The 23,905-nt window shown below is 37.9% G+C and overlaps 1 protein-coding gene across 11 annotated transcripts in view; it reads left to right on the top strand.

Moving 5' to 3' along the window:
- Nucleotides 1-23,905, top strand: part of AKAP9 (A-kinase anchoring protein 9) — a 128,166-nt gene that overhangs the window by 86,859 nt on the left and 17,402 nt on the right. For 8 of the 11 annotated variants that reach the window (XM_089533251.1, XM_089533248.1, XM_089533249.1 and 5 more), the window contains 14 exons: nt 712-750; nt 2,357-2,589; nt 3,492-3,611; nt 10,375-10,551; nt 10,669-10,773; nt 11,368-11,520; nt 11,777-11,956; nt 14,589-15,617; nt 16,855-17,001; nt 18,547-19,008; nt 19,980-20,037; nt 21,285-21,406; nt 22,548-22,739; nt 23,307-23,495. In XM_089533251.1, coding sequence (XP_089389377.1) covers nt 712-750; nt 2,357-2,589; nt 3,492-3,611; nt 10,375-10,551; nt 10,669-10,773; nt 11,368-11,520; nt 11,777-11,956; nt 14,589-15,617; nt 16,855-17,001; nt 18,547-19,008; nt 19,980-20,037; nt 21,285-21,406; nt 22,548-22,739; nt 23,307-23,495 — 3,206 coding nt within the window. The remainder of the gene's footprint in view (nt 1-711; nt 751-2,356; nt 2,590-3,491; nt 3,612-10,374; nt 10,552-10,668; nt 10,774-11,367; nt 11,521-11,776; nt 11,957-14,588; nt 15,618-16,854; nt 17,002-18,546; nt 19,009-19,979; nt 20,038-21,284; nt 21,407-22,547; nt 22,740-23,306; nt 23,496-23,905) is intronic. The other 3 variants (XM_089533247.1, XM_089533250.1, XM_089533253.1) reach the window with 3 other exon arrangements.

The following is a 23,905-nucleotide window of genomic DNA, read 5'->3' as shown; positions in this document are numbered from 1 at the left end:
TTCATAGGGGAGCCACCCCTTGCCCAAATACACTGTGCTCAGGAAACAAAATCTGTATTTTATTCTGTTATGTAGTGTTGACCTTTTGCTGGGTAGTTTATAGAAACAATATACAAAGCTTGTTTAATGTGAATAAGTGTTTGTTCAACCAATATTTGCCTTTATAAAACAATTCATTATTTAATCCTGTATTCAGTGCAAAACATCTTTTTTAAATGCTTTGGTAATGTGGGTAAAATTATATTCTAAAGAAACTTAAAGAGGAATATGCTTTCACCTGTATGTGAAATATAATTTTTAATGTGAACAAAGCAGCAACAGTTAAAGAGGTAGCTATTAGCAATTCATTACTCTTTTAAAAGCATAGTATTTAGAGCTGTTGATACTGTGTTTTCTCTTTTGCACTGTTCTTGTAACCAATAAGTTTAACATCAGGTTATCATTCTGAATGCCTACTGGAACAGATGTGATGTGAGTTGGCTGTTCATAAGACTTTCTAGAAAATAAAAGTGTTCCACATTGAGATAGTAAGAAAATGCTAAACTCTTGTACTTAACAAATTAATGATACATTTCTTACATCATCAGGCATTTTCATTGACCTCCACATTCTGTCTTCAGCTTCATTTTCCTCATACAGTATTGCACCTTGAGTAAAACTATAGATGGCATGTGAATTACTTTTGCTTCTTGTTTTTTTCTGTTCTCCTAGGCCTAGTAGATGCTGCAGTCGATGCAGCTTCCCAAGCAGGTGTGTTCGTATATTGCATGGCCAATCTTTCATTGGGTGGCAGATTTAACAACTACTGACACTTATTAATCATGGTCTCTCTTTGGGCTTTCTGCTTACTGACATTATCTTTAACTGGCCTGCAGCTTTCATACTGTATTTCATGCCCACAGTGTCCTTTTAAATAACAATTGCTCACAATCTCTATGTTCAATGCATTTGTAAGTTCTTTTTTTAAAAAGCAGATTCATTAAATAACCATCATCTTAGTCACTCAATGATTTTTGAGTTTAGGGTTTGGTTTTAACTACAAATAGATCAGTTGATAATATACTTGCCAAATATGATTTCTGTATTGACGTAAAATGATTAAGGAAGCAAGGATGATGTAAGATGATGGTACTCAAAGATCTGTATTGTATAGTGCAAAAAAGTAACAATAATGGTCATTGTCTGGTGACTTTTCTTTCTTTGATTTATTTGACAAAAATCCTGAACCATATATTTATTTGTAATAAGCCTACTTCAAAATCAGCAGGGGACTGTGATTGCAGCATTGATATCCTTTATACTAGGGGTGAGCCACAGTGGAAGGAATGGATACCATTTCACCCTACAAAAGCCACATGGCTACTCCTGGCACAACCAGAAGTGATGACACATCACTTCTGGGTCTTGGAATCAGCTAAAATATGGCTTATCTTGGATTTGGAAGGGGAACCAAATTACCATGTTTTTATGGCAATTTGGGTGACTATATACATGAGCCATTTTTTCAGCCAAAAGGTTTTTCAAAATTTGGGGGGGGGGGGGGAGGGTTGTGTCTGGGTTTCATGGGTCACTGGGAACTTCAAAACAGGTTTCCAAGGCCTATATATAGTCCATACAGTACACTTTCCCCCTCTCCTGCTTTATATTAACAAAGCATATTATACGTGCTCATCACATGTGGAGAGTCCATGCTGTCCAGCTATGAAGCCTCAGCTTCCGTTAAATATGAACATAAACATGCAGTCTTACAGGAGTGGCAGTCTTAGTGGAGTGGCATGGTGCTATCTGCTGCAGCAGCTGCCACTCTCCTATGGTCTCGGGCACTTTCTATAAACTATGAAAAACAGTGACAGGGTTATTACCTGCAAGAAGAACCCAGCTGCAGAAAATCCCTCTTTTTTTTTCATTGTAACTCACCAGGAGAATGTCTGTAGTATTTCTACATTAAAATGTTGTATGTTGCACTTGCTGGAAAATCTGTGTTGACTTGGATCAGTCCTACTGGATGAGAAGATAGTTGGGTTTTAATAACATCATACACCCTCCCCAGTGTTAATTAAAATCTATATAAACTGTTCATGGTGATGAGATGTGTTGCTATATTCCTAAATAACCAATTAAATCAGTGTATTGTAAAGAAAGCTGAGAGGTCTCAGTCTTTTCTTCTGGGGTTTTGTATGATTTTTTATGTTAACTTTTTTTTCTTTTTACTGAGAGATGCCACATAATTTTGATAAAACCCAAACTTATTTCCATCCTTTGTTGTACTGTAGCATGAACACAGTCTTGGGAATGGTTTTGATCTGACAGACTTAATGAAGTGTATCAAAGTTTAATTGTTTTTTTCATAAAACAGAGTTGCTGGCAGAGACAGAAAAGCTAATGAAGGAAAAAATAGAAGTGCAGAAGCAAGCTGAAAAAGAATATGACTACCTTCAAAAGCAGGTGAAGGTACTGGAAACTGATATCGAGGAACAAGTCAACCGGTTTTTAGAACTAGAGCAAGAAAAGAATGCAGAACTAATGGATCTAAGACAACAAAATCAAGCTCTAGAGAAACAGCTGGAGAAAACCAAAAAATTTCTAGATGTAAGTAAGAGACATGTAACAAATCAATTAGCTTTTTAAAAAAAATAAAAGAGCGGGGAAGTTGTAGTTTACACTGTACTCTGAAAAGGGAGTACTTAAAAAAAATGTGCCGTTAAAACATAGTCATTCTCCAAAGAATGAGAAAGACAAACACTACTCTGCTGACTTTAAGATGTGACAGATTCAAATTATAAAATACACAAATGCCTATTAAAAGGCTCTCAAGGTATTTGAAGAGAGAACAACATTTCCCTTGATATAAAGCAAGAGAAGAGATTAATTGGTAATATTATAGAGATGTAATGTTTTCTGACACAATGAATAATAAGAATTCTTTATTTTGGTGTAAAGTTGTCTATGGCATTTGTCTGTTTACTGATGCAGATTTGATTTTTGAAGACTAATCTGAATGGGCTGTTGTAGTACAACCAGAAATTCTGGTTGGACTGTAAACCACCTGCACAATATAAAAGTACTAGATAACTGTGCAGTTCTGCGAGACATTTACAACCTTTATTTTCTACATTGTCTCTTTACAGTGCACTATGCTACAAATAAAAATGTATTAACATTGATTCTGCCATAAATGTACAGACAAGGAATGGTGTGTCAACGATCAGTCTGCTTTCTTTTCCCCAGTGTCACATTCCAGTAGTCCCAAACGAGGTAGCCAGTGATATTTCTGACAATGCTGCAGGCAGCTGGTGCACATTACAGCTAAAGTGCTGTGCAAATGTGGTTTTGTATTACATTGTTAGATGAAAATAATCCAATCTCTAATAATATGGATTTGAAATACTAGTGACTACTACTTGTGTCAATAACAAATAAGCTAAAGCAAGGGCCATATATTAATTCTGATGTTTATTTTGCCATAAAAAATATAATGGTTTACATTACAGGAGCAGGCAATTGATAGAGAGCATGAGAGAGATGTATTCCAGCAAGAGATACAGAAACTGGAGCAGCAAATTAAGATTCCCCAAAGATTTCAGCCCGTCAATGATCACCAGAATCGAGAGGTAAGATAAAGAGTTTTTTAAAAATTGTTTTGTACATACATTTTTAAATTGATGACAATGTTACAAAAATAAAACTTGATTATATGCATTGTTTGAGCAATTATCCAAGGTTTTTTGTGGGTTTTTTGGCTATGTGGCCATGTTCTAGAAGAATTTATTCCTGACATTTTGCTGAAAATTTCAGAGAATGCTGGCATGGAAGTGAGAGGGATGTGTATATGTATGTATGTGTACACACACACACACACACACACACACACACTGTTTGAGTCTAGGTTGGGAGGAGTGGTTTATATGTTAATCTGTGTATTGTTCTGTTGTTGAATGGCAAGGCCTCAGGGTGGGAGGCTATGCATAGAGGATTTGTGTCTGCTTAATTAATGGTCCATTGTCTACTGGGAGACTTCATAAACTGTATGCTTTATGAAACAAGCACTATCATGTGCCTCTTGCATTGCCCTTCCTTCTCCTCCTCTGGACATCTTCAAAAAGAGGTTGGACAGTTGCTTGCTAGCTAGAGATCCTACACTGAGCAGGGGGTTGGATTTGATGGCCCATGAGGCCACTTCCAGCTCTTATGATTCTGTGATTCATTCTACTATGCCCCAGCTTCAGTTTGAAGATTTAATACCCTATTGCCTCTGAACCAGGGAACTGTGGCTTAAAATTGGTTAGCAGCCCAAAAAAGATATGCTTTGGATTAAGGTATGTTCTGCAGTCTTTTACACATTTACTTGATAGTAAGCTGTCTTAGTTGAAATGGGTCTTGCTTCTGAATAAAAATGTACATGATAGGGCTGCAAATTATTTTAATAAGTTTCTTCTGTAACCACATATAACAGGGTTAATATACTAAGCACTGTTGCTTTCTCACTAACATGTATTGGGTCTTTCCCCTATTTCCAGACCCTGTACTGGGTGTTAAACCACTTCTCAAAATAATAAAACTGAGGTAGTTTGCAAAGTGGAGTGGAACAAGAGGTAGCAAAGAGTATTGTTTGAAACAAAACATCACAAAGTTTACAGGGCATTTTAGCAGCACTTGGACGTTCCCAGAGACCCCAGAAAAGCTAACATGACATGGATAAAAAGCTCCATTCTGCAGCAACCTAATGAAACAATGGCTGCTTTCAGAAGTATAGAATCATAGAATCGTAGAGTTGGAAGAGACAGGGCCATACAGTCCAACCCCCCTGCCATGCAGGAAATCTCAATCAAAGCATACCCGACAGATGGCCATCCAGCCTCTGCTTAAAGACCTCCAAGGAAGGAGACTCCACCACACTCCAAGGGAGTGGTTCCACTGTCAAACAGCCCTTACTGTCAGGAAGTTCCTCCTAATGTTTAGGTGGAATCTCTTTTTCTGTAGCTTGCATCCATTGTTCCCAGTCATAGTCTCTGGAGCAGCAGAAAACAAGCCTGCTCCCTGCTCAATATGACATCCCTTCAAATACAGTCGGCCCTTCTTATACACGGATTTGGATTTAAGCATACACAGTTTGAAAATGTTCCAAAAAAGTATAAATTTACCTTGATTTTCCATTTTTTTATAAGGGACACCATTTTGCTATGTCATTATATGTAATGGGACTTGAGCATACACGGATTTTGTTATACACGGGAGATCTTGGAACCAAACCCCAGCGTATAACAAGGGTCCACTGTATTTAAACAGGGCTATCATATCACCTCTTAACCTCCTTTTCTCCAGGCTAAACATCCCCAGCTCCCTAAGTCGTTCCTCATAGGACATGGTTTCCAGACCCTTCACCATTTTAGTCACCCTCCTTTGCACACGCTCCTTTTTAAATTGTGGTGCCCAGAACTGGACACAATATTCCAGGTGGGGCCTGACCAAAGCAGAATATATTGGCACTATTACTTCTCTTGATCTAGACACTATACTTTTATTGATGCAGCCTAAAATTGCATTGGCCTTTTTACCTGCCACATCACACTGTTGACTCATGTTCAACTTGTGGTCAACTTGAACTCCTAGATCCCTTTCACATGTAGTCTCGTTCAGCCTGGTGTCCCCCATCCTATATCTGTTTTATTTTTCCATCCTACACTGAAGTTGCTTAATAATCTGTTGTATTATATCGCTGCTTTTTAGGTTTGCATTAAAAATGCTTTTTTCACTCATTTTGTTAATACTAAGTAATTTCTGTTTTTATTTTAACATACCAGTAGTCTATTAATTTTGTTTGTAGATTTTCATATGGTTGGGGGAAATGATCTGATGCAATTCTTTTACTGGCATATTGGTGCAAATGTGTTAGCAAAAGCTTTGCACACTGTGCCCAAAATGTTTTCATTGCAATAACAGAATATGGTTAATAGGTACATATGAAAACAAAAATCTGGAAGAGGAATCACTGTAGAAGAGCAGCCACTCATTCATAAACCATAGGGTTGCGAGTTCAATACCAGTGAAAGGGCTCAAGCTTGACTCAGATTTACATCCTTCCAAGGTCACTAAAATGAGTGCCCAGATTGTTGGGGTCAATTAGCTTACAATTTGTAAACCACTTAGGGAGTGCTTAAGTACACCAATAAGTGGTATAGAAATGTACTTGCTATTGCTATTGCTTCTGTGGGAATATGGATTATAATTTGGGGGGGACCACCTTGATAACATATTTGGAAAGGTTCTTTTAATAGTAAATATGGCAGTAGTTTAATTCCATTTTAATTGTCACTTTCGTATGTTTTTAATTGTAGGTTTTTAGACTATAAGCCACTTTGGGTTCCAATTTTGGGAAAAACGTATGTTACAAATTAATATAACAAACAAATAAATAAAATACCCTGTTGTTATTGAAATAAAATATTCATTTCTTACTGAATAAGGAAAGAAGAAATATAATAAATATTTGCAAACATGTAAATATGCTTGCTTTTAAACATTGATAAAGGTTGTTTTTCTTTTTTCCTTTATTTCAATTAGGTTAGTATTTTTCTGTGTAATATTGTTAACATGGCTTTAATATTTGACAGATGCCAAAGGTTGTCTGTTTCAATAAAAAAAATTAAAATAAAGAGTTCTTCTTTGTGGTCTCTGTGAAGTCATGCAATTGTGTTTTACTATGCCTGTTCAGAGCCCAATCAGAGCCTTCTAGAACAGCAGTAACAACAATTTTGGTGGTAACTACACCCACCCTGATTCCTGTCCACTTACCTCAGTTCCTTTTCACCCACTGCATTAGCAGCATCCAGGAACCCTAGGTAGTGATTCTTTGATATTTCTCTACTTTTGGTTTTGACTTCGGCTTCTCCTCAACTACTATTCTTTTGGTTTGTCTCACAGACTGTGTTGGTTTTACAGTTTGACTTCAGCTCTCGCTTCTCAGTTTGACTCGAACTGTTACTGATGCTGCTTAGTCATGTCCTCTTCATCATTGAAATGCTTTTTCAACTGTGGAGTGGAACTCCCGGGCCATGATGACCATTCCCAGTGCCTGTTACACCTTGCAGAAGGTTGCAGTATGAACATGCACATCCATTTTAAGGCATTCATGCCTCAGGCACAAAAAAACAGGAATCTTGACTTCGAGCATTTCTATATGAGCAAGCTTTAAAACCTTCACATCCTCCATCAGCAACTGTCTCTCCAGCTCAGACCTTCATTGATTAGCACTCTGGCCCGAAGACTGACTAAGCAGCATGGTGAATCCGATGACTTCTCACAGCCATTGAAGTATAAACGGTTGGTATCGACCCTTGGTACCAAAATGCTCAAAACCGAGAGACAGGGAAATGAAAAGTGGCCCTGTCAGCTAAAACCAACATTGAGTGTTCTACCTCAAAAGCTGTCCACAGAGGGGACAAACAGACCACTCTGCCTCCTTCCTTCCAACATGGAGATGTTCTGGCTTCTCCTTCTTGACATATGGAGGAGGAGGAAGAGAAATGCTCTTAACGGTCTCCAGAGAAGCTTATCCCAAACCATTGATCACTTCAATACCAACTCCCTCAAAACCTTCCAAGGATGATATCCATCCCATCTCATAACCTTGCTCCTCAGGGCTTGACATTCCAACCAGAATCAATAAACTGGTCCAAGTGGCCTCTGCTTCAGGAAGCAAAATAATAGAGTCCTCGCCTAAATTAATGGTCTCTCAGAGATCGCCCACTGCTCAGAATTCTGTTGTTAGGGCAGTGCATTCCTCACCTGGCTCCCATGATCATGGCGATTCTCCCGCTCAGATTCAGTCACCGCCTCCTTATAGTTTTGGTCACTATGCTGCATCTTCTCTTTCTGGTTCTCCCTCTCCTAGTTGTCAGGCAGATCTTACTCCAGATATGATACCTGGATCGAGTAGAGATTTCAAGGGGATTTGAGGGACTGTCAGTACAGAAATTCTTACAGAATATAACTCTCCCACTACTCTCTATGTCACTGTCAGGATGTTTATTATGGACTGATCTTGGGGACTACTATGCTCAAGCCCATGAAATACTATACTGTCACGTAGTGTTCAAGCACTCCTTTCAACCCAGAGTTTCACACACCAGCTTAGACATCATGCATTGTGCTCCTGTGTCTTGAATTAGATGTCTTTCAGGTCTGAAGACTTCTCACCAGACCGCACACTTAACCGCCTTCTATGCCATGACCTCGTTCTCCATCCCCTACTCATGCTTTGAATCCTGTGATGATTCCCCATATCCCAGGGGAGCAGCTGTCTCCTGTCTCTCCTAAGACACAGTGGCTGTGCAAAAAACCACTGCCAGCACAACCCTCTCCATAATGTCACATGCCATCACCCCGTTCCTTGAGCACCAAGACTGACAGATAATTCTCTGATATTTACCTTGATAGGTTTCCTTCTAGGTACTGTCTTCTCCCACTGAGTACATTCAGTCCTTTTCAGCACTCCCCTTTTGGTTCATGGGATGCTGCTATGCAGCATCTGTTGGAACTGAGGTAAGTAGACAGGAATCAGGGAGATAGATAGATAGATAGATAGATAGATAGATAGATAGATAGATGGTGGGTGGCAATACACCAAAAATCTTATTGCTATTCTAGAAGGTTCTGATTGAGCTCTGCTCAAGTGCAGTAAAAAACAATTGTATGACTTCACAGATGATCACTTGAAGAGCTACAGTTACAGGTAAGCAGCCTGGCCTTTTATTGCACATTAAAGGTAAGCAACCTGTCATTTCATTGCACCTATATTTTTATTGAGCCATAATATTTTATAGTTTAAACCCACTTCATCAAATGCAAACTGTGTTATCCATAGTTGGAGCCATATGCATTCTCCTATATATACACAGGTAGCATGGAAGTAGAAAGGACCAGCAGCGGTGTAGCCAAGGGTCTGTTTAGGGGAATTTTATTATTATTGTTATTAGCTCAAATATTGCAAGAGGAGGGCCTGCTACGACGGCCCTTGCAGAATCGTCTCCCGATATGTATACGGAGTAGACCAGGGGATTCCAGTAAATGGAGCTGAGACAGACTTCTAGAATTTATAACCAATTTATTTATAATGGGGGAAAACACATACTATTCACTAGCATACACACACACATACAAGGCTCAGGAAAAGCATAGGTTAGCATGGAATAGGATTTTAGGCATCACTGGGGTGATACATACCAGAATGTAGACTCCCTCCAGGAATCCAAATGGAATATGATGAGGATGGCATGAGGCTCAGCCATGGAATGACTGGCTAGGAATCAGGAGCCAGGTCAGGGTTCAAGGGGACAGAGCTTCCCCCTGAAGTCCAGACTGGCCCAGTGAACAGGCAAATCTGATGATATTTATAGGCAAAATCTTGCCTCTGGCAAAGGTGCTTGATGGTGAGAACAAAGGTGTTTAATTACTTGCTTTTCACCTGGATGTCCCTGTCTGATTGTCTTAGTGGTCTTAAGCTGCTCGGACAACAGACCCTGGGAGGGGGCAAGAGCCTCAGGCAAACATTTGCTCTTCCTGGTCATATGATAATCCTCTTATGCGACTCTCTAGATATGATGATGTGGGTGCCCCTCAGGGGTGTGTGTACATGTTCTCATGCCTTGCTGGCAGTGGTTGACAGGCTGTTAGAGTTCATCTAGGGGTCATTAAGGGTTATCATTTATACCAAAATATATATGGAGCAGCATGGGTAACAGCGTAGTCAAAAGTTCATGAAATGTAACGGGTACAGATTATGGCACTTCTCTGCAAAACTTAAGCATTTTAAAAGTGTGCACAATTGCCATATCCCTCGTTTGTGGGATTTTTCATTTGTGTTTTGCAGAATACTATCTTAACTTATCAGATTTGAGCTTTCAAATTCTATTTGTCTGTATTTGCCAGTTATATTGTAAGCTGTCCACAATTTTCTCTGTCACTGCATGTTTTGTTTGTTCTTTTTTACTCTCTCTGTCCAGTTCACATCTTTCTCAAGAACCTCTTTCTGGTGGCTTCAAAACTGAACACCCCTTTCAATTAGAGTGGCAGTTAGTTTTCCCCCTTTCCTTGTAGACTCTCATTCTTCCATCTTTCTTACCTTTATTTTGTTGACCCCTATTCTGAATAGCTTTTTTTTGTTTTAGTACTTCAGATACTGGAACTTCCTTCTTGTTGCCTCATGCTTCCTTTTCTCCTCTACCATTTAACCTGGAAAAACATTATAGCCAATTTTAATTTTAATGTATGGCCATGTTAGCATACATCTTCTAAAGCCTTTATCAGAAATATTTGTCATTCTTAATATTTAAATTTCAAGGGGCTTGAAATAGTGTTCCTCCCTATTGTCACCAGGTTGAGCAGTTGATAAATCAACTTAAAGAAAAAACAGACAAATGCAGTGAACTTTTGCTGTCTAAGGAGCAGCTTCAGAGAGATGTGCAAGAGCGGAATGAAGAAATTGAAAAGTTAGAGTGCAGAATCAGAGAACTGGAACAAGCTATAATGATCAGTGCAGACAGTTTGCAAAAGGTATTTTTATGTGGGCAATTCATTGTTTTAATTTATTATCAACAGAGCGTTGTTTTGTTTACTAATTGAAAAATTGTGAATTAAAGACCTATGATAGCTAATATACTTATTTTCAAGGTGGAGGAGAGGAAGCAATTTGGCTCTGCCACAATAAGGGAGGAATTACCCCTAGAAGCACAGCTACAAGCTGAGCAAGAAGCTGTAGACAGGAAAGAAAAAGAGGTGGAGTATCCTTTTCAGTTTTTAATATACTTTAATACTTTTGTATAAAAAAATTAAATTCAACATAATATGATGGAGGTGCACCATGATCAGCATAGTCAATTGGCTTCATTGTATGAATGTGACTTCTTTCTACTGGCCAGCTCTGAGCCCTAAGCTGAAATTTACAAGGTAACTGACCCTTTTGATTGTTCCTGTATATCTCCACTGGGTAGATCAGAGCCATTTATTTGCTAATCATATCCATCACTCAGAAACAGATAGATTCCCTAGCACTTGCAAATATCACTGGGATTTAGCCAAAAGGCAGAGATACATCATGTCTGAATATTAATTTCCTGTTTCCTGACCTGTGTTGGCATAATCTCTCCCATTGTGTGCACCCACTACATTGCCATTTTCAGGATGAGGAAATAGAACGGATCCATATGCTTTGTCATGGTTCTAAATTTTAGTGAATTTTCTTAAAATCAAATATAGAAGCTTGTTTCTGAAATTAAATATTGATCCTGACTCTGCTGTACAATTGTGGCGTGTTTTTTTTTTCCTGGTTTAAAAGAAATTATCCCTTTGCCACTTATTTTGGAAATACAGATCATAAATCTTGAAGAACAATTAGAGCAGTTCCGTGAGGAATTAGAAAACAAAAATGAAGAAGTACAACAGTTGCATATGCAATTAGAAATCCAGAGAAAAGAATCCACTACACGACAGCAAGACCTTGAGCAAGAAAATAAATTATTTAAGGTAATTATGTGGAAAGGAATTTTTTTTCCCTTCTCCCCTTGAATGACTATGTCCTGAAAGTCAAGACCTAAATCCAATTGTTATTCCCAAAGAGAATAAAACCATTCAGTCTATGGAGCGTACATAAGTGTTGACTTACCAAATTTTTATATCTTTTGGGAAAGTATGTTTCCAAATATACCATGTTTATTCATGGTAAAGAGAAGAGAAGGAAGAACAATAAGTTACATTCTATGCCACTCTTTTTTGTCTATAGGAGGATATGGAAAAAATGGGACTAGCTATGCAGAATCCTGAAGATACTTCTATAAAGGGTCATCATCCAGTTGCTGGAAAATTTGTGCAGATTATACATGAAAAGGAACAGGAAATAAATGAACTGAGTGAACAAATTTCAAAACTTCAGCAGCAACTTGAAATTGCAACAGATAACAAAGTACATGCTTTCTTAAATCTTTATGAAATACTTACTTTATATTTATGTTGTGAACAGGTTAGAGTAGCTTTTAAAATACAGAGAGTATTTTAAAAACCAACTTTTCATGGGTACTGTTATATTGATTGTAACTTGTAATTTCTAGGTAGTGGCATGTAATTTAGGTTTAAGGCCTCTCTAGGATCAAATCAATGTGCATCCCGGTTTACATTCTTGAAATCATTATAGATTCCATCTTCTATTTGACATCTGTATTTCAGATGTTCTCAGTTTATATGCACCAGTAATCCTATCTCTGTTCCTCTTTCCATTTCTACTTCTTCTTCCTAGCATTCCAAATCTTTCTTGAAGTTTATAAACCATTTCTTACTTATTTAGTAATTTCCTCTATAAATGCCTGAAGTAGGTTCATATTTTATTTAATAATAATAATAATAATTTAATTTGGTCTCTAGACCCTTTTCCCTCTTTCAAGATGAATTTCTGCTAAATGTCAAATCAGTCATTGTATCAGAATCTTATCTCTTGAATCTTTTTTCTTTTACATTCAGATTTTCCTTCTCTTAGCCTTTTCATACTACTATTATTTCATAGCAATCTTTAATCTTTAAAAAAAAATCAAACCCATATATTGATTGTAGCCTGTAATTATCATGTAGCGGTATATAATTTGCAATTTTAGTCATAATTTTCCTCTTGAGTTGAATCAATGTATATTCAGGTATGCATTCTTGAAGCCATTAAAAACCAACCTTCATCAGGCAGTATTTCAGCTACTCTCAATCTGTAATCTTTTTCGTACTTTTGTTTACCTCCCTTCCTCCCTTTCTCTTTCTCTTTTTTCTTCCTAGTATTCAGAATTGTTTCAAAGTTTATAAAGCATTTAGATTGCTGTCTTCCTCTAAACATCTTGAGTGATTCATTTGAGTCATCTTACTTAGGACTTTTTCATACGGGCAAAAGAGACAGGAGCATTGTGTGTTGCTCCCGTCAGTGTCGCACGATTGCTGAAGCTTTTCAGATGACATCGTGCAACGTCGGAATAATCCCGCCATTATCTCATAAACAAAGAGGCATTTTCCAGCCATTTTTCATTCATGGGACTTTCCTGTGAATGAAAAATTACTGGAAAATGCCTCTTTTTTCAAGGGATAATGGTGGGATTATTGCGACATTGTGCGACATCATCTGAAAAGCTTCACCAGATCATGCAACACTGATGGGAATATCTCACTATGCTCCCATCTCTTTTTCCTGTATGAAAACATCCTTAGTCTCTAGAGCTTTTTTCTTTCGTAGTATGGATTTCTTTTAACTGTTGAATTGTTCATTGTAGTAGAAGCTTATCTCTTGAAATCTTTTTGTCATGTATTCAGATTTTCTTTGTTGTCGTCATTATTTTTTTAGCATCTTCTGTTTTTATGAACATTTCACACACTTACACAGTTTTATAAATGTTCATTTAATAATCATTTGTGGAACACTTTTCTGATGTTTGAACAGTTTTTATATTTTCACCATACTTCCATGTTCGTAATCATATCGTTTCCATTTTAAAAAGCTATGAGATATAGTTTCTCCCAAGTTCTTTTATCTAAAGTATCTAGAAAATGGCAAAACTTAATTTCTTTAGGAAGATGTAGAAGTTTCTCTGTAAAATCAAGATCTTTATTTTCTCTCTTTTGTTATATGTTTGGACTATGAGGAGTTTTTTGTGGGACATGAGTTATGAGGAACATATTTGTTTGTTTTTTAACATTTTTCAATAAATGATGAATGTCCCAATGGGGGTTCAGTATTTAGAAGGAAATAAATACATTCAGGTAAAGGAGTAGTTCTAATAAAAAAAATTAGAAATTAGGATTACACAGATTGTATTTTTTACAGATTATGTCTTTATATCTGGTGACATAATTGAACACTGCACTATACAGTGTGCTCTATCTAGTTCTGTGTGTTATCCTTTCCATTTTTGCACTGTGACTTTTACATTCTCATAGAGTGCACCCGCGTTATATGCGCTCAAGCTGCGGAGAGCACGCGGGGCACAAGGGACGGTGTGTCCCATTTGAATGAATGGGGCGAGCGCCCATGGCATGCGCACGAGCCCCATTCATTTGAATGGGGCTCAAGCATAGGCGAAATTTGCCATACGCAAGGGGGTCCAGAACGGATCCCCCACGTAAGGCGAGGCTCAAGTGTATATGTTTTGTGGCATCCAGTGATGGCTTTAGCATTGAAAACGCATTTTAATGAACACATGTTGGGCACCAAATATTTGTTAGTGCTCCAGTTTTCCTCCTGAAAAGTCCCTTTTGTGTGGCTTTTCAGAATAACCATTTATACAGTTTGAATCATCATCTGCTTTGGATAGAAAACATAACTGTATAAACTAAAATGTATGAACACTAAATGCAGAAACAGAGAAAGTACAGAGAAGGCTTCTACAGACATTCTGAAATTTGTTTCTCCCAAACATTTGTGAAGATGGAATTGACTGGGAGTTAATTATTTTTAAATGTGCAGTTTTAAGGAAAATATTTTGATAATTTAAGGGATAGTTGGTTTAAATTAGTTATTGCAGAACTGTCTCTTTCTAAAACTAAGTATGTTTATTTCTTTGATTGCTTAGGTGATTGAGGGGAAAAATGAGCACATAACAGAACTAGAGGCCCAAATAGAGTATTTACAGAGTGACCAAGAACGTGTAAAGCAAAACAGTGAGCGGGAAATTGAGGCTCTGAATGAAGTTATTGAAACACTCCAGAAGGAACTGGCAAATATTGGGCACAAGATTCTGGACTTTTCATCAACTCAGGAGGATGCAGATAACTTGAAACATCAACTTGATGCTGTGTTGTCAGAAAAAGAAGCTTTGATGAAGCAAGTGGAAAATTATGATGTAGAGTTATCTCTTGCTAAGAATGAACTTAAGGAAACAAAATTAAAAATTAACACATTAGAGAAAGAATTGGATGGACTTAGGAAGAAGCATGAAAGAATGGAAGAAAGATGTAAACATATACATATGAATAGTGATGTTTCAGAATCAAAGATTAAAGAAGAAGTTGAAAATGCAGGAGTTGTAAATCAGAACAAAGAAAGCATTTTAAAAAATGAAAACCCACATCAGTTTGTGGGTGAAAATGTTAGAGAGGCTTCTAGCAGTGCAGATACAAAGTTGCACCAGCTTCAAAAATCTCTTGAGGAGAAGGAGTCAGAGCTAACGTATTGTTACAGTCAGTTTAAGGATTTAAAAGTGCAAGCTCAAGCTGAGTCAGAAATGTTTAAACAGAAAATAAAAGAGCTTGAAGAAACACTTGAGCAAAATGTTGCTGCAGCTCTTGTAACCCAGGTTTCAGGAGCTGCTGAGGAAGCTGTAAGACCTATTCAGTCAGGGAAAGTTAATATCTTAGCTGGAGAAAATGCAACATCTAAATTATCAGAGTTGTTGGAGAAACTGTCAGAGATGGAGAGGGAATTGACAAGTGCACAGATTAACCTGCAGCTAGAAAAATCAAAAGTGGAAATTGTCCAGAAGGAAGCAAATGAAAAGGAAGAAAGACTTACTGAACTTCAGCACCTTCTAGCCGAAGTAGAAGAAAACTACAAAAAGGAGAAAGCACAAAGTTCCAAGGAAGGAAAAATAAAAAGTCCTCAGGTGTGTTGTCCTAATTTACCTTATTTTAATAGGATTAGGGTGCTTTTTATAAAATGGGGGAAATGGGCCTATTCATAATGAAAAATGCCACACACAGAGAGTGGAAATGGTCAAAAATTTAATGTATCTTCAAGATTTCTTTTAACAGTTCTGTGTTATGCAATCTGACTCAAGACATAAGTCCCATTGAATTTAATAAGACTTGCTTTCAGGAAAGCGTATATAGAATTACAGCCTAAGTCTCCTCCACATAAAGGAGTAGATTTGAAGGAACCTTGTGTGATTCTCAGTTAAGAAGAAATATTTTATAGTTTTAATGAGTTTTATTAGTCTTTAGGCAACAGCTTCTTCTTATCAGTCTGCCTCAATAAATTCTAAAGGGTTCCTAATCCATTTTTATGATAGCTCAGGACAGTTTCCAAAAGACCATATACTAAACTTTAACACTTCCACTAGAGATTCAACAGCCTCCTTTTATCCCATAGCCGCTGTGCCCCTTATAGGTTGCTGCTGAAAACTTGTGGACCTTTTAAACCTCTAGAGTAGCTTCTGATGCAGTCCAAAAAACAGCTGCAGCTGTTGACAAGGCTCATCTTAGTATACACAAAATAAGCACTCTAAGGCACAGAGACTGACTTCTGTATTATCCTGTTTTGAACATGTAAAGTGATCATTTTATTTGGTATGTTATCCAAATACCAGTACTTAATGCTCTTCTCAAGCCAATTTTTCCAGTATGCAAAGAGAACTTGCAGCACCTTTGATGCTTGACTGTGTGAAAGAAATTGTAGCATGAGCTTTCATAGATTTAGTCTTCCTCATATGTGTGTTGGTTTGTTTTTCAGTGCTTGTCTTAATAGTTTGCATCATTTCAGGCTTTGAATTCTGGTGGAAATGCAAACATTATCTTCTTTTAGTCAACATAATATTATTTGGCTATTTTGTATTGTGGCCCCACTAATGTAGACCTTGGGAATAGGGTGAGGAGTCTGGTAGTCTACAGGCAATCTATTGTCTTTTAGCAGAAGGATGCCTTAATAAACAAAGCAGTTATTTTGAGTAGATGTCGTGTTATTGGCTATTGAGAGATTAAAAACTGGACTTAGGGCTGGAACAAACTGGCGTGAACATCATCTTCCAGCTGGCTTGGGGGTGTGGGGTACACACAACTGGTCAATAGTTTTTCTGGGTCATAATAACTGTCTTTATAGTTACACTTTTTTGTGTTGATGTGCAGGTGGAGGCAAAACTGAGTGAAAACAAAGAAAGAAATATACTGATTGCTGATCCTGAACTAGAGCAGGTCAGAGCTGAGTGTGCTGCTGCCAAGGAAGAGCTAAATAATTACAAAGAAAAGGCAGATAAACTGAAAGAGCAGTTAACAGTAAGAGCTAAATATCTATTTCATTTTGCATGAAAGAATGCTTAAATTAAGTGTTTCATAAATGATGTGGAATCATTTGGCTGAGGCATGGCACATAAATGTATTAATTAAAGAATTGTTTTTCTGGTAAGACTCTCAGTTGATAAAAAAGATATCACTTAGCTAGGTTTTGTGTTACTATGCTATCTTAATTTATTCAATATAGAGCTGATACTTCAAATTTTCAGTACACTTGCTATGACGTGAAGATTGTAATACAGTGCGCCCGCGTTATACGCGGCTTTGAGCATACGTGCTCAAGCTGCGCGGGGCGCCACATCCCATTCAGATAAATGGGGATCCGCCTGTGGCGCACGCCGCCGCACACACAAGCCCCATTCACTTGAATGGGGCTCAAGCATAGGCGGAATTTGCCTTGCGCAAGGGGGTCCGGAATGGATCCACCGCGTAAGGCGAGATTCCACTGTATCATTAAAGCTTTTGTTGCAAATTATTCTGTCATTATTGAACATACACTATAAATGGAAGTGGATTTCTTTTCTGAAACATTTAAGGATTCCTCTTCTGTTCATGCATTTTTCTAGAAAAAGACATTACCAAATTATGAACATGAACCCAATATTTTGAAACTACAGAGACTCCTGTGGTATCTTAAAGTTTTTAAAAAAGCATAAGCTTTTGTGATCTGTAGTTCAGTCAGATGAATGAGGCTGTACTTAAACAAAAGGTTATGTTGATAAAAACTTTCTTAGGTTTTAAGAGGACAAATAGCTTTGTTTATGTCTTACTGCTAAGCTGTTGAACACAAGCAGACATCCAAGAGAGGAAGCAAATGAATAGGAGAGAGAGAGTATGTGACATCCTTCATGTAAAATCTAGTAAGGTAACTGATAGATCCATTATTCAGGGTGGCCCTGCAGTTCAAACCTTGGGGATCATATTACTCACCTTGCTCTTTTAACCTCAGAATCCCTCCTTGGATCTGGTACTTGACCTCAAAGAGGTCACCAGATTGGCCAAGTGGATATGTTGGTTATTGGGTTCAGTATGGTGAAGTGTGACCAGTCCTCAAATTATTAAGTTAAAACATCTAGAAAATAAAAATAAAAGATAAATAGTGAAGATTTATTGTAATTGATAAAATAAGCATCTAGTGTCATTCTGGTTCCACACATAATACATGGCAACACCTCAGTCTCAAACAAAATAACAGTTTCACCTGAACTCTCCACATTGTCAGATCCCTTCCATTCTCCTCTTCCTAAGTGGCCCTGTATTTGTTTCTGCCAAAAATGGCCAGGAATGATTACAGCAAGTATAATTGGCCATTTCATCCCATCCTCTCCAATCATATTTTAGGTCTACTTAGGAATTTTCAAAAGAGAAAGTGAAAGTTCATCTTGCTTTTGGGAGGAAAATCCAGATGGGTCTAAATCAATTGAAAGGAAGCTGCAAATGAGATAAAACACCTGAAAATTACCCACCCTGACCTAAAACGCTGTGAAAAAGAGGGTTGAAAAACCTGAAATTCTGATTTGTTCACAGGTAAAAGAATCAAGTCTCCTTTATCTTCAAGAAGAGCTGAGGCAAACCAAAGATAAACTAGCTCAAGCAGAAGAGAAAATTGAAGATCACATGAGAAAGGAAAAGAACTTTGAAAAGTCAGATAGAATGTGTACCAATACAACAAACACATCATGTCAGACTGAGAAAATGCTCCACAATCACAGCTGTAACCAAACATCAGAGCTCCTTGTTAAAAATGAAGGAATCCAGATTGATTTACAGAATGGATGCTCTTCAGAAGAACTTGCAGAAATAATAAGAGAATTCAGTGAAAAAATTGATCAAATGCAAGAACTCCATGCTGCTGAAATAATGGATATGGAGACACGGCATATCTCAGAATCAGAAGCACAGAAAAGAGAACAGCTCATTGTAGTACAAGAATTAACTGAGGAATGTAATGCTTTGAAGGATATCATAGAAGCCCTGAGAAATAAAGAGGTGCGTACTGCATAATTTTCTAAATGCTTCATTTTTCACTTAGGTTTTGAAGTTGTTGGATTTTTCTTCCTTCTTGTCTTGTCTTGTCTTATCTTTTCTTTTTGGTCCCCCCAATACTGAAGGTTTGCCATTGAGGCACTGCACCAGAATCATGGACTTTGGGACATATTCCTAGATGGTACTTCCAACATCCAGCACAGTCTAGTGATCCAGTGGAATGAATGCCAAACCTTTTTGCCAAATACTTCCATAATTACTACTACTACTACTACTACTAATAATAATAATAATAATATTTATTTATATCCCTATATTGGATCGAGGCAGGTATCAACAACATCATTTCAGGCTTTGAAATAAAATACTGCACAGCAAGCCACAAGTCAAAACAAAACATATCAAATTTCAATTTCCTCTCTCCCTCCCACCCTAGAGTAGCATTAAAACAATTCCCAGTAAAATGCTCCCAATAAAATAGTAACAGAATCAATCATGATCACAGTCGGGTGGGAACTGCTATGCAACTGGGAGTAAGCATTCCAAGGAGGTCAATTAGGGAAGGCCTGCCGGAAGATATCCGTTATATGGTGGATCTCCTCTGTCAGGTCATTCCAGACTTTTGGAGCGGCAACAGAAAACGTCCTTTGGGAAGTCGTTACCAGTCTCGTTTTCTTAGACTGCAAGAGATTCTTCCCAGAGGACCTGAGAGTGCGGGAAGGATTGTATGGGAGGAGGCGTTCCCTCAGGTAAGCGGGACCCAAGCCATGTAGGGCTTTATAGGTAATGAGCAACACCTTATACTGTTCCCGGAAGCTAATAAGCAGAGTTCCTTTTATGGCAGATACAGCTTTTAGAAACAGATACCCATGGTGTTTTTGAAAACAATTGTCCTCACATCAGTCCTGTAGTACAGGCATGTATATTTAACCTTTAAATGTTATTTCCCTCTCCCCCCCCCCCCCCAATTTTAGGGGATCCCTGGTGTCACACTATCTACAGCTTCTAATGCCAGAGATGGATGTTCTAGTGGTAAGATAGATTTATTTATTTATTTATTTATTTATTTATTTATTTATTTATTTATTTATTTATTTACAATCCACAATACGACATACAGATAAACATCAGACATACAGATAAAACAAATCAAATCAAATTAACATCAGATAAAAAGTGGATATTATTAACTGAGAATTAAAATATGAACTTTGCACATTAAAAATTTAAAATTTAAATTAATCATTATAAAATTTTATAATACCATTTTACTCTGACAGACCATTGCTGCTGTACGAAAGCTGGCCACTTGAATTGTTACTAGTGGACACTGATATAACAATACGTGTACTACTGTCTCCACTGTGCCAACCTCACTGGGGCACAAACGTGCATCATAAGGGACATTATTTTATCTCCCTTCTAATAAAGCTGAGGGTAACACATTAAATTTTGCTAGGGTGAATGCTTTCTTATATTTTGAACAGGTTAAAATATTCAAATGGCTAGCTAACAGACAAGCATGACCACTGTCTCTAAAATCAAGGGTATGCAGTGGCTGCACTTATATGTTGTTGCAACACATTGTCTATAATATGCTGATGAATTTCCTCTTTTAACCAGAGAGTTAATCTAGGTCTGTGGTGGCAAACCTGTGTCACGCGGGGAGATGGAAGGGTGGGGGAAGAGGAGGAACAGTTGCACATCTGTTCCTCCTCTTCTCCCCCCATCTTTCCTTGTCGCTATCTTCCTCTCCGGAGACAGCTAAAGGCCCAGGAAGGTAGGTAAAGAGTAGGAACAGGCACATGCACTTTCCTCCTCTTCCCCCTGCCCTCCCAAGCCTTTAGCTGTCTCTAAGGAAGTCCCGCCCCCTGGAAGTCCCCCCCAGAAGGCAGAACTTCCACCCTCAGAATTCCCACCCCCAGAAGTTCCACCACATCCACCTACCCCGGCACTAGGTAACGTGATGCAGGAATGCCTTTGAGTTCTCCATCACTGGTCTAGGTATTAAACTAAGAGAAGCTAATACACAGCCTTTTCTGACACCCACATACGTTGGGATGACCTTATTAAGGTGGCCTAGCCTATTGTATCTGACTTTCAAACAAGTTTTTTCATAGAGGCTGTGAATCGAAAACTACAGGCACTTATTGATATTGGTTTGTGTATGTTTGAGCTGTTTGCATTTATGTGTGTAAATGTTTAGATTCCACCAATTTTAACAGTAGTGTTGCTGCAATTTATTTCTGCATCTTTCTAAAATTTTGTAATATCTTTAGATTCTAGCTCAGATTGGAGTCAGGGAGCATATCATGCACCAACCCAAGGATCAGACACTGTATCAGAAGGAGCAGGAGATGAAGGTGAACCTTCAACAGATTTTCTTCCAAAGAAAATCAAGGTAAAAACTTGCCATTTGTTTAAATTTGTTAAATTATACATCCAATGCTCCTAAGTGACAGCAGCTCACCCCATCATGCAGCACTTGGGCCTTGAACTGCCAACCTTCCGATCAGCAGAAATGGCATCTTAACTACTAAGCCACCGACATACATAATATGTATTCTTTCATAAGCCAGTTTCCCCCTTGTTTATAGCAAGAACAATATTTTGCACTACACTGGTGTGCACAGGAAAGGAAACAGTGGTATGCTAGCATCCCAAATTACCTCTTTCCTTACCCACCTTAACCCTTCCCTAGAACCCACAAAAGGATTGTCTCAAGGGAAAGAAGGTGGCTTTCAAGCATCTATGTATCTATTGGACCATGGTAGTACCTGATTAGACCCAACACAAAACATACTCAGATGGTGGGAAAATGCCAAAATGAAAAAAAATCTTTTTTTAAAAGTTTCTTTTTAAACTTAATAAATTGCCAGACTGGTTCACCCTGTTCATCCTGTCACTTAGGCCCTGAAACATACACTGGGGGTGTGGCATACAGATGATACCAGATTGGACAGAAGCTGCACTGCAACTGCCTAAAGCAGCCCAGGGCCGCTGACAAAAGGAGCGCAAAAAAGCACTCCTTGCAAGCAGCCCATTCAGAACTGTGGTGATGGCTGGTCTCAGGACACCACAGTCCCACACCAAATGGGGAACAATCGGGGTTGAAGCGGCCAGAGGCCATTCCATGCTGCCAGCCTACTTGATGCCCATTACGTTTGCATCCTTTCCCAAACTTTCCATGAACTCATATAATACCCTTTTTTTCATTTCTTTCTGCTGACTAGTTCCATATCTATTATTAGTCACCCCACAACGAGATAAAGCCATGACTATCCCTTAATGGCCAAACTGTTTTTGTTCTCCTCCAACTTCACAACATTGTTTAAAAATGGAGTTAAAGCTTTCAGTGTCCTCTTTGCAGGCCTAAAAAGAGTGGGGAAAAGAAAAGGTTTGAGCCTGAGTCCAAGATATGTACAGGCTTATAGTCTGCTTATGTTTACATTGTGAATTTGTATTGGAGATCTTCAACAGGATGTGCTTTGAAAAGTAAACAACAGAAGGTGTAATTCTATAACAGCCATTTTTTTTAATAGGGATTATTAAGAGCAATACATCAAGAAGGTGTGCAAGTGCTGTCTCTCACTGAATTTCCTTATAGTGAAAGTGATATACACTTTCATAAACAAGGGCTTGATTCATGGCTTGAAGAACGTAAGGCTTGCTTGAGCACTATTGCATCTTTGAAGGATTTGATTGCCAAAATGCGGATTCACAGGGAAACTGAGGTAAATATAGTTACAAAATTACTCAGATGTTGTAGTCTGTATCAATCAACATTACGACACTTTCCTCATACTTTGTATGTGAAATATTCCATTTATACTTTCCAGTAGAAGAAATCTATGAAGAGTTGCAAATTTACTGCAAATAAGTTTGAACTCTGAATCGTATGCAGTTGGTTCTCACTTGCCATGTCTGCCATTTCACAAGCAGGGTTTCTTAAAAGCACTACTGTTTAATAAGAAGCCTTGAAGAGATTAAAGGCAAAAATGCCATGCAAACCAAGAAGTGAAGATTGGCCAACCATATTGAAGTAGTAAAACCATTCTTGAGACTGTGGCCATTCATTACTATTTTAATGAAATTTTAAAATGAGAGCCAAGAATGATTTAATGCAATATAGAATTCAGTCATCCTGAAAACAAGTGAGAGATTGGCATTACTTTTTTGACTGCTTAGCAGTCTTAGCAATTTTGAGCTTCTCTGTCAGGGGGTTTGTTAACTGAGGTATGCCTGTTTGCCCTTCCATGTCCCTCAAAAATGTACAGTATCTGTATTTTGTGGCATTATAGTTTATTGCAGGATCTGAATCTTCGGAAGATGTCTCAGACTGGCGGACAGAACTTATATTTGCCATTCAACAAGTCTTCCAGAAAGAAAAGGATGTTCTTCTAGCAGCATTTCAAACTGAATTGGCTGAAGTGGGCATTAAGGATGTAACGATACTATTGGGTCATATGGAAAAGAGGCTTCAGGAGCAGGTGAGGTAGACTCATGCATGCCATAAATGGTAATTATCTGTTGGTAAATGCTTTAATGATTGAAATACTGAAGCATAAAAGCTGCTTTTCACATGATGGCTTTAAATCCTAGTCATGATGCTTCTTTTCACTCTCATGTCCAAAACTGAATTAGGGAAAGTTGTATAGAATTTTATATTTAAAAATATTTCTGGAGATGCAACGTAATGTTAATCTTTCTCCAGAAATGTAAAAATCTTTCCATTGTAGCCACAGGAACTGCTCTTTTTGTTTAGTAGGGAAGTTCTTCATGGAATGCGTTCTAAAGAAGTAGTGTCATGTTATTTCAGTGAAGCTGTTACTCGGCATTTAAAGTGACAGGCCTTCATTTATTTTAAAAATAACTGGAGGCCTGTCACTTTAGAGCAACA

Source organism: Sceloporus occidentalis, unplaced genomic scaffold, assembly GCF_023333645.1.
Source record: "Sceloporus occidentalis isolate IW3139 unplaced genomic scaffold, rSceOcc1.0.p SCAF_7, whole genome shotgun sequence".
Classification (NCBI taxonomy): domain Eukaryota; kingdom Metazoa; phylum Chordata; class Lepidosauria; order Squamata; family Phrynosomatidae; genus Sceloporus; species Sceloporus occidentalis.
Note: the sequence above shows the minus strand (reverse complement) of the source record. Positions and strands in the feature narration are given on the sequence as shown.